At 41.5% G+C, this 11,194-nt stretch overlaps 2 protein-coding genes across 2 annotated transcripts; one reads left to right on the top strand and one right to left on the bottom strand.

Moving 5' to 3' along the window:
• Window positions 1–7,786: 7,786 nt before the first annotated feature.
• Window positions 7,787–10,860, bottom strand: LOC120631951. Its single transcript, XM_039901661.1, has 2 exons — window positions 10,442–10,860; window positions 7,787–9,156 (listed from the first exon to the last, which is right to left on the bottom strand). Exons 1-2 carry the CDS (start codon window positions 10,683–10,685, stop codon window positions 8,453–8,455), a joined length of 948 nt encoding a protein of 315 aa, XP_039757595.1. The 5' UTR covers window positions 10,686–10,860; the 3' UTR covers window positions 7,787–8,452.
• On the top strand, window positions 7,975–10,446 carry LOC120631950 (protein ALP1-like). The gene is made up of 2 exons (XM_039901660.1): window positions 7,975–8,312; window positions 9,397–10,446. Exons 1-2 carry the CDS (start codon window positions 8,002–8,004, stop codon window positions 10,292–10,294), a joined length of 1,209 nt encoding a protein of 402 aa, XP_039757594.1. The 5' UTR covers window positions 7,975–8,001; the 3' UTR covers window positions 10,295–10,446.
• Window positions 10,861–11,194: the final 334 nt, after the last annotated feature.

Here is an 11,194-nt window from a genome sequence, read left to right as displayed (position 1 = left end):
TAGAATGCCCCAGGAAGCGGTCGACACGCGCGACATCTTCCCGAAGCATTTGGCCGCGCGTTCACCAATCGATCTCGCATGCGGCGCGAATGAGCGACTGCCGTCGATTGTAACGCCTAGTACGACAGCCTGTGTCCCATATTTTATCGAGCTACCACCGAGTTTGATCACCGGTGGCCGCAGCCCGAGCTTGCCCTTGAGCGCCACCATCTGCGACTTACCGGGTGCAAATGCAAGCCGGTTGCGGACGCCCCAGTCCTCAAACTGCCGGATGGTGCCAGCGGCAGCGACCTCGATCGCCCGGCGGGTATTCGCTTCGATTAAAACCGAGACATCATCTGCATACGCAACAACCTTAACCCCCCCGGTAGCGGCAACCGAAGTAAGTCGTCGAGAAGGACGTTCCAGAGCGCTGGGCCCAGCACGGACCCCTGCGGACACCCCATAGACGTCTTCATCTCACCCGGCCTCCAACGAACAGCCCAACCCGCCTATTGGTGAAGTACCCGCATAACATGCGGTACAGGTTCTCGGGGCAACCTCTCTGCTTAACCTTGAGGATGATCATCGGCCACCAGGCGTTATCGAAGGCACCGGCTATGTCGAAGAATACCGCCAACACATATTTTGATGAAGATTCTCTAACCGTGCTGAGCATCGTCTGCAATGCCGATGTAGTAGATCTGCCCCTGGTAAATCCGTGCTAGCAATCCGAGATTTCCCGGGTAATCTGCGGGGCGCAACTTAATAATACTCGCTCTAAAAGTTTACCAAGAATCGGAAGGAGCGTGACTAGTCTATACGCCATCGGGTCCGTCAGTGGCTTATCGTTGGACTTAGGCAGGACAACGAGACGGCCCTCTTTCCATACCTCTGGGAACACACCCTCATACACACATTTCGCGAACACCGTGTGGAATTCCACCGATGCCGCGATCCATACCTGCTTCAGCATTCGCGCAGTAATCCCGTGAAGACCAGGCGCGGTGTTGGGTAATCGCCTAACCATGGCTCCCAGCTCCTCAAGGCCTGGAGGCGGCGCAGAACAGGTCGACGGAATGAGCGCCGCCGCGGCCCGGACCTGCCTGTGGTAGGACGTGTCCTTAGACAGATCGTCATCGGGACAGAGGGCACCCAACAAGCCGTCCTATGTGTAGCTCAGCAGCCATAGTTGGTGTTTCCTATGCTCCGCTGCTCAGCATACTGGCGGGCCGGGCACGACGCTGATCCCGTCGCGTGCTTGGAGGCATCAGGCTTGCCGAACCGCTCCGCCCCCGAACACTCCTCTCGGCGGTGGCCTGCGGCACCGCACCTCCCGCAGAACACCTCCGCCGACCTACAATATTTTTCCGGGTGACCATACTGATGGCACTTCCGGCAGCAGGTGACCGACAGGAAGTCGCAGACTTCCACTACCTGCCACCCCAAGAAGACTCGACCCTTCTCAAGGAGCGCCTCCCGTAGCTGGGGGGAACACTCGAGCACAACCGTAGTAGTTCCTCTCCCCCTCTTCTTAAAAGCGAGCCTGCTCTGGCTACGCAGGCGCTCCACGGACCAGTCCGTGCCGCGGAAGTTCTGCTCGTGCAGTGCCGGATATAGCTCCTCCATGTTTCCTTCACCGTCCACGTGCCGCAGGCTGACCAGCGGGGCGCGGCGCTTCGGCTCCGTGACCCGCAGAGTTGCCGGAGTCACCTCTCTTAGTTTGGCTGCAGCCGCGGCAGACGTGGTCTGCACCACCACGCCGGCGTTGCCCACCTTACGGAGCCTCTCTACTTGGAGCTGTATCTCCTGAGGTCTGATGGTCTTCTTTAGATCTGCCTTGGTATCCTCCGCAGATTTAAATGACTCTGCATGTTCGGGAGCAGGGTAAAAGGCCAAAACTGGCCCCTGGGCCGCCGGAATTGGGACTGGTGCCGCCTTTTTTGATATTTTCAATGATGATGCATAGGAGACGGTGGACGGACCCGTGGGTCCCCACGACCCGCCACCTCCGGTCACCGCCATCTTAGCCTCGACCAGCTCCTGCTCTAGTCTTGCCGCCCGCAAGTGAGCTTCTCCCAACTCCACCTCACGCTCGCTGAGCCTCAATGCCAAGGCCGCGACAACCGCAAGGGCATCCTGTATACGCCTCTGGATCTGGTTGGTAGCCTCCTTGTTTAGTTTGGATGGGGGCGCTGTGACTGCCGCCATGACCTTCCCCAAATCCCGATGGACACGCTCAATCAGCTCGGTTTTAGTTCCCGACAAGGAATCTCCTGCTCCCGCCTCCTCGTCCTGATCGTCCTGGCCTCCTTCCTCTTCTGGAGCGACGGCAGCCGGGGCGGATGGGCGCGACGGTGCCGGCGTGGAAGGCCGACACAACCGCACCTTGTCCAACGGACGGCCTCGCTCCTCCGGCGACGTTAGAGGGCGCTTGAAGCTGGTTGTCGCGGGCCTGGGTGGAGGTGGCCGCGGGGGAACCGTCGGCGTTAGCGCCATGTTTTCGCCTTCATTATCCCGTAGTGCTCCTAAAGCTGGCGGCGTCCTCACAAGCGCCGACCGCGGGGTGAAGGGGGTGGCCCCCGACCCCCCGGGCCTGTCCCGCTCCTCGTCCTCCGACATTCCTCCCTCTGACGAGGAGGAATAATTTTCCAAGAAAATTTTTAATACGTAATACGTAAAATTAATTTTGTTATAAAGGGTACAGCTAGCATTGTGAAATTGTCTTTTAGCAAGCATAGTGCGGCATGGTTTAATCTGACAGACGCGATCAGATCTTCTCTTTTCCGTATAGACACTTGGATTAAAATGCAATTCACGGTGTTTCCTTAAAATGACATGAAGGATATATATTTTCCTGACTGAAAGTACTTCAGTAATATTGTATAGTTCGACCGATGGGAACCTAACCGGCTTACCTAACATAACTTTTAGAACAGCTTTCTGTGTTCTTTCTAGTCTCCGCAGTAAGGTTTTGCTACAATTACCCCACGAAGTGATACAGTAAGATAAGATTGATTGGGCCAGAGAAAAGTACACCATTTTTATAGTTTTGTAATCAAGAGTTGAACGCAGATTCCTAAAAACGAAGATCAATTTTCTGACTTGACCAACGAGTGATTCTATTTGTGGCATCCAAGAAAGTGTACTATCTATTTTAACTCCTAAATACTTTATGACATCAACACGATCCAGGATACAACACCCGCAAGCAATGTTATTAACAGACCCACATGAGTGCGCAGTTATCTTAAATAAGTTATGAGGCTGCATTGATTTATTGAAGGAAAAGGCTATGTATTTGGTTTTGGCAACGTTAAGTGATAATAAATTTGAGGACAGCCAAGACAAAATCTTTGTCAATGCGACCTCAGCGTTATGCTGTGTTTCGGACCAGCTCTTTCCCTGAACAATTAGTGCCGTATCATCTGCGTAAGAAACTATTCTACAATGAGATAGCAGAATATTACAGAGTGCATTGATATATATTAGGAAAAGAGTTGGTCCGAGGACACTTCCTTGGGTAACTCCATATGTTATAACCGCCTCCTCACTAAAAATACTATCAATTTTGACAATCTGGGTTCTATTCGTTAGATAGCTAATAAAGAGGTCTAGTCCAGAACCTCTTATGCCAATGCGTTCTAGTTTTTGAATAAGAATCGGTATGGACACAGTATCAAAAGCTTTTGACAAATCGAGAAAAACAGCAATAGTTTTCTCTCTCTTGTCCAAGTTCTGAGTTACTGTTGAGGTAAGCTCCAGAACTGCATCATCGGTTGACCTTCCACTTCGAAAACCATATTGATTATTAGATAGTAAGTTCAATTTATTTAGGTAATGAACGAGTCGATTGTTTAAGAGCCTTTCCAGAACCTTCGATATCGCGGGAGGAAAAGAAATCGGTCGGTAATTGTTGACACTGAGTCTATCTCCACCCTTATAAATTGGATGTATCAATGCTTTTTTAAAGACGGAGGGGAATACTCCTTTTACAAAACAGTTATTAAAAATTTGTGTCAATATCGGTACCAAAACATGTCTGGTATTCCTTAACAAAGCTTAGGAAATACCATCCCAGCCTATTGCTGAGTTACTTTTTAAACCAACAACAGCTCTTTCTACTTCCAACGCATCACAATTAAGTAATACCATTGATTTCAGTTGAGGCACAGAATATAAGAGTGGATCCTCGTTACTAGTTGTACATGAATTATTTTTTACATTTTCAGCTAAACGTTTCCCCACCCCCACAAAAAAATTATTTACTAAATTAACTGAGGAAGTACTATCATCTGCGATATTTATAAGATGATTTTTATTATGTTTAGTTTGGTCTAGGTTTGCAATTCGTTTTATAACTTTCCAAGTGTCTCTAAGTTTATCTTTTGCTTTTAGTAGTTCATTATGTTCATAGTCTCTTTTAAGTTTTTTGATCAAGTTATTAAGAAAATTTTTATATCTAGTGTAGATAGTTTTTGGAGTATCGTCGTTGACATGCTTTTTAAATTTTTTATACAATTTATCTCGATGGCGCATACAACGTATAATGCCTTGGGTAATCCATGGCTTTTTAATACGTTTACTGGCTGAAATTGAAACAGTATGTGTATGGTCTTTAATAATCGAGGAAAGAGTATCCACAAGTAGTTGTGAAGCTAGCTCAGGATCTTCTGTTTTTAAAACAGGTGAGAAGTCAGCATTTTCTACTTCTTTAACGGTGGCTGGCCAGTCAAGACGAGTGAAGCTGTATTTTTCTTTGTCATTGTTAATTTGTGTTTCACAACAAAGCATAACTGGGGCATGGTCAGTTATAAATGAATCTAACACAAGGGTTGTGCATTGTTTTCTAGTCTTTAAGATGATATGATCCAAGCAACTTAAATCACGTGTGGGAAGGGTATGTGCAGGTAACATTGCATGAGCAGCAGTGACGTTGAGGTATTCATCAAGGTAACAATGTTTGCTGCCACAGCTTATGTTGATGTTAATATCACCAATGATAGCAACAGTATTAAAAGATTTTAATTTAGTTAGTGTAACATCAAGATTTTCAATAAAACTAGTGATTGTTTTGTACGCAGGTGACCGGTAAAGAGCAACGATAGAAATTTCATTTTCATATTTTACTATAAGACAATTGGCTTCGAAAAAGTTTGGCTCTTCAACAGTACATTTCAAATAATCTTTAATGTACACTACAATGCCGTCATTTTGTTTCCTGTAGCTTGATTTGTAAGATGCGTAGCCCTGCAAAACAGGCAATAATGGAGATTTGCTAAGCCAGCACTCAGATAGTATGATAATGTCTACTTGAACATTAACGCGCTGTAAAAGTACAGTCAAACTGTCAAAATTACACTGTATACTTCGAATGTTTACGTGCAGAACCTTAATTGATTTTTTGTAAATAGATAAGTATAAGTTACAATTTTCTGGGGAGCAGTAGAACGATTTAGACACGGACACTTTGTCCATTTCATTTCCGACTTGGATGGAATGATCCATTAAGGGCACTGCTTGAGAAGAACAAGGGAACAAGCCTGGCGGGTAAAGTTGGATATTTTATTATTGTATTATGAGACGTACTTCCAAAATTAAAAGAATATAATTGCATTTGACAAGACAAGAGTATGATGCTTGGTTTTGGTAATAATAGTTGAATAGAGTATGTAAAGGATATGTGTGCTGGGTTATAATATAAGAATTTAGGGGTGAATGTTAAAGAATATATGTTATATTGTGTAAAAATATTCCAGTCCAAATAAAAACCAATTTCAGAATACACTATCATATAATTTGTCAATTACGCAGACAATATACTTCCAATTTAGAGTCTTAAAATAATTACTCTTTTACTAACATATTCGTTTCCCTTTTTCCTTTTTCCTTATTAAAATCTCGCCAAATCATCCCAAACGCCCGATGTCACTCTTTTCATGCTATCCTTTCTTCTTTTTTCCCCGCATCGCTTTAGTCGCCAGTCCTTCCAACTTTCCAACGTGCCAGCACCTTCTTATCAAATATAAATACTCCAAATCCGTTACTGTTTTTATCAAAAGGATTCATTTTATTGATTTGCATATCATCTCGTATTGATAATCTAGCTTAGAATGGCATTTATCTGTGACGAAAATTCAAGTAACCTTACATTCGTCCATCCTGACGCCGTGTATGCCCCCATACACGCATCAGGTGATAACCTTACATTAGGCCGTACAATTTTAACCAACCAATTCTTAAATTCTTCTTTACTGCAACCAAACCAATCAATTCTCAGTTGCAGCACTAGTTTTGCCTTGAACCAATCAATTCTCAAGGACTTTTTTTTTTTTTACTACAACTAAACCAATCAATTCTTAGTTGTTGCAAAACTGACATTGCTATTGTCTTGAACCAATCAATTCTCAAGACTTTAAAAATAAAGAATCACTGCAACTAAACCAATCAATTCTTAGTTGCAGCACTAGTTTTGCCTTGAACCAATCAATTCTCAAGGACTTTTATTTACTACAACTAAACCAATCAATTCTTAGTTGTAGCACTAATTTTGCCTTGAACCAATCAATTCTCAAGGACTTGTCTTCTTATCTTCCCATATGAAACTTTATGGCCAGTATGCGAACCAATCAATTCTCGCTCCTGACCTGCAAGAGAAAAAATCATACTGTAGATTTAATAGTTACATCCAGTTATTCATATTTAATCTTATTATATGTGACTACCTTAGATTACTTTTATTTTTTTAAGTAAAATCCTATGTATGCATGCTGTAATTTGGAGAGTTATTAAATGCTTAAGCATTTCAGAAACTATCAGTTGCAACATTACCAAAATTATCGTTCCCTCAAATCCGGAAATCGGAGCAAGTTTATAACTATCGTTACCAAGTACTACCACAATTCTTATCGGCTCTTCATAAGAAAGCATTAGTTTTATACATTTACCCTCATTATTGAAAGAAAAATTACATCTATCGTAATATATTAACACAGATCTTAAGGAAATTTTTGAGTGGAGCAGGCAGTATGGACTTAAGGTTAATCCAGCTAAATCTCAGGCTATTATTATTGGAAGCCCTGGTATGCGTTCAAGGGTTGATTGGGGAAATCTACCTAGTGTTGATTTTAATGGTGTCACAATTCGGTTTTGTGCCTCTGTAAAGGACCTTAGCTTGCATCTTGATAAAGAGTTATCGTGGTCTGTGCAAGTCAGGGATTTGAGTAGAAGGACTTTTGGCACTTTTAGGTCGCTGTGTCGTCTGCGATCCATTCTTCCAATCCCGACTAAAGTTATGTTAGCACATTCTCTTTTTCTCTCTATTCTCGACTATGCGGACGCAAGCTATCTTAATTTGACCGAGGACTATCTGAACAAACTTGAGCGTCTTAAAATCTAGCTATTCGGTTCATATTTGGTTTACGCAAATATGACCACGTATCTGAATTTCGTCAGAAGCTTAAGTGGCTCCCTATTCGCCGTCGCCGGGATCTTCATGTACTTTCACTTATGTACCGTGTGTTATTTAATCCTAAGACTCCTTCTTATCTTAAGGAGAAGTTTAAATTTCTTGGAGTGGAGTCTGAACTTAGATCGAGTCGTGCGCTGACTTTGAGCATGCCGTTCCACAAAACGAAGTTTTATAAGCATTCGTTCACTGTCAAAGCTACTGAATTGTGGAATGCACTCCCATTGAACATAAGACAGTCGAAGTCATTGGGCATATTTAAAAATGCTGTTAAGGCTCATTATCTCGCTCAGTAAAGACTACTATTATTATTGATTTATCTACTTAAACTCATATTTAAGGGCCATCGCCCACGGCGACTTTTTGTAGCGATACAGTAGCGATGCTGTCGCGTGTCCGCATCGATACAGTCGCGAAACGGTCGCTAGCTGTGTGCCCTCGCCCACGGTCTTAGATTCAGTCGCGAAGCAAACGCGATACTGTCGCGCTTCTGTCTCGATGCAAACGCGATTCAGTAACAGCACAAAAATACCTGCGATCGCTACAGTTGCAAGATGGACTCCGTTGAGGCAACATTAGTCACGTTGTCTTTGGTGCTGCTTTTACGTAAGCAGCCGAAGCGCAGGCAACGAAAGCAGCGTCAATATTGGATGCACCCATTTAATAAAGAGAGATTACTCAGTGGACATCATGTAACAACGTTTAAAATACTAAAATCCTATGATCTCAAATTCAGAAGTTGTTATAGAATGTCATATTCGACGTTTTGTGAATTGCTTTCCATTGTAAAACCAGAGTTGACACGCAGAAATACAGTGATGAGACAATGTATATCAGCTGAAGAACGACTAACAATAACTTTAAGGTAAGAAAAACCAAATTTTATGTTAATTATCTTTTAATAGTTTTTGCACATTTTTAATCACAACTTAAAAAAATAATTATTATAATTCAATATTAATCATACTTAAACTTAATTAAGGTTTTAATTTCTTACTTTTTACTTTACGGCGAATATAGGTTTGTGATAATAGAATCTTGTGTAGAATCATCATTACTGTAATTATATTCATTATCATTATCATTATGTTGCAATGAACTACCTGCAGTATTGACATTGGCACCAGCAGGCGTTGGCGCCGAGTGGTAGCTATTTATTAGTTGCGACACACTACTTTCATTGCTTGTACGAGCAGGAGTTGTGTCGTAGCTTTGGTATCCAGACTGATATCCATAGTGACTGGTGTATGCAGACGTTTGTGCCATATTGTTATATTTGCGAAGCAAATTTATCATTTCAGCTTTCGCATCGAGTTTATATTCTTCTTTTATGGAATTAAAATGTGGAAAAAGTGAAAGTAAAAAATGTTGATCTGGATGTTGAATGGCGGGCGTGGCTTTGTTCAATTTCTCAGTTAGAATTTCGTATAATTTGTTTTGTGCATCATCAACGCCATCACTTGTTTTAAGCTTCTTTGATTTTGGAATAACAAAAGATTCCAAACAGCCTTCGGAGTCGTTTTCCTCAGTAACTGTAGGTCGACTTGGTGGTCTGATTTCGGTCAAAGGTTGTAAAAATGACAATAATTTATAGTAAACATATTGTTTTCTGGGTTTAGCCCCGGACCCACTGGGACAATTTTTTTCTTTCAGCCGTTCTCTGTTAAAGCAATCTTTTAAACTTTTCCATTTTTTCTGGAGTTCAATAGCTGAAAAAAGATATACAAATTTATTATTGTTATGCAATTGAAAAATTAATGCAAATGGAGCTAGAACCTTACGACCTTGGCATCCCTATTTAGCTCGGATCATCTTGACTCGGAGAGTTAAAATGAATATCACCCTTAAATTGCCTACCCCGACAAGGATTACAGGTTTACAGGCGTGATTTATATATTTGTAGGTATGTATTTTTTATTACTTTATTTTCTTTTTTCCTTTTTTTACAGGTACTTAGCAACTGGATGTAATTTCACAGATCTTCATTTGGACTTTAAATGTGGACATACTACTGCACGTACGATTGTAAAGGAAACTGTGGAAGTAATATGGAAAAAAGTAAAAGACATCTCCATGCCAGAGCCAACAGAAGAATTACATTTAGAAACCGCTGAAGGATTTATGAAACATGCTAATTTTCCTAACTTAATTGGAGCAATAGATGGAAAACATATAAGAATTATAAAACCATGTCATACCGGCTCAGAATATTACAATTACAAACATTTTTTTTCCATCGTTTTGTTAGCAATATGTGACGCTAATTACAATTTCATAGATATAGATGTCGGATGTTATGGAAAGAGCTCAGATTCAACAATACATGACAGCAGCGAATGGGTAAAAAAGTTACGACAAGGAAATTATAATTTACCTCAACCAAGACCTATATCTAACAATGGAATACCTATACCGTTTTCGTTTATTGGCGACGAAGGATTTGCTTTATCACAACACTTGCAAAGACCATACGCTGGTAAACATTTACCACGAAAGAAGAGAATATATAATTACCGTTTGACGCGCGCAAGGCGTTATATTGAATGTACGTTTGGTATATTGAGTAACAAATTTAAAATTTTCAACCGGCCCATAAACGTTAATGTAGATTTTGCTACGAATATTGTTAAAGCGTGTTGCGTATTGCACAATTTTATACGTAAGCGAGATGGGTACAAGTTTGATCACACTTTGAGTATAGTCGGATTCCAAGATCCACCTGCCAGTGATAATTTACTTTTAATTGGAAGACGAAGATCAGAACTAAGTGGTACTGCAATCCGAAACATATATACTGACTATTTCACCGGTGTAGGTTCTGTACCGTGGCAAGATTCAAAAATTTGAAATAATTTCACCTAAAATAGCTATAAGTAACTAGAAAGGGCTGTAAACGTAACTTAATTCACTTATTCTGGAACATCTATATCTCATTAATTCTCACCACTCATCTACATTTATAATGATAAAATTTAATAAAGTTAAATAACTTACCACAAGCATTCTTTTCTTTATTTGTTTTTTCTCCAAATTCTGAATCAAATATTTCATTTATCTCTTCCCATGCCTTTCTTTTTGCAATCTTATTCGAATACTCAGGAAGACGCGAGTCCCATATTACAGGACGGTTCTGAATTGCCATAATAAATGATTCAGTGTCGAACGACTCCATTTTACGCATGTGACGGACAACAGCACTCTCGACCTGTCTGTGTTGCACTGATGCTCGGTTCTCCATTCACGCACCGCCCTCCCTCCGTTCTTCCCCCGATGTCGTCCGACACGGTCGCGCGTTTGCATCGATACAGTCGCGATGCAGTAGCGCGTTGCAAATGCGACTAACACGCGTTAGTAGTGATGCTGGCGTGCGTTTAGTAAATGCGCGACAGCATCGCTACAAAAAGTCGCCGTGGGCGAGGGCTCTAAGTATTTATGGTATATTAAGATATGTATTAGTATATTTATTTTTTATATCTATCAATAGTATTTTTTATTTGTGTAGTCTGGTTTATGTATTAGTATGTAGATATTCGTATGTATGTACTAAATAGTGTGCCCACCTATTTGTTTTCTTTTTAGTTTTCCTAATCCTAAGGTTGCCTGGCAGAGATCGCTACTTAGCGATAAGGCCGCCTTTTGTATCCTGTTTCATTCTTCATGTGTTTGTTCTTTTTTTGACACGTTTTTCTGATTGGTGTACAAATAAAGGGTATAAATAAATAAATAAAATATTTTTTTTGTTTTTGT

Source organism: Pararge aegeria, chromosome 19, assembly GCF_905163445.1.
Source record: "Pararge aegeria chromosome 19, ilParAegt1.1, whole genome shotgun sequence".
Lineage (NCBI taxonomy): Eukaryota > Metazoa > Arthropoda > Insecta > Lepidoptera > Nymphalidae > Pararge > Pararge aegeria.
The sequence above is the reverse complement of the archived record's forward strand: the minus strand, read 5'-3'. Positions and strand labels throughout refer to the sequence as shown.

Excerpts from the sequence above, each read along its gene's own strand:
- LOC120631950 (XM_039901660.1), top strand. The coding sequence starts at position 8,002 with ATGGACTCCGTTGAGGCAACATTAGTCACGTTGTCTTTGGTGCTGCTT. Across the intron at positions 8,313-9,396 it reads CGACTAACAATAACTTTAAG|GTACTTAGCAACTGGATGTA; the intron begins GTAAGAAAAACC and ends CTTTTTTTACAG.
- LOC120631951 (XM_039901661.1), bottom strand. The coding sequence starts at position 10,685 with ATGGAGAACCGAGCATCAGTGCAACACAGACAGGTCGAGAGTGCTGTT. Across the intron at positions 9,157-10,441 it reads TAAAGAAAAGAATGCTTGTG|CTATTGAACTCCAGAAAAAA; the intron begins GTAAGTTATTTA and ends ATCTTTTTTCAG.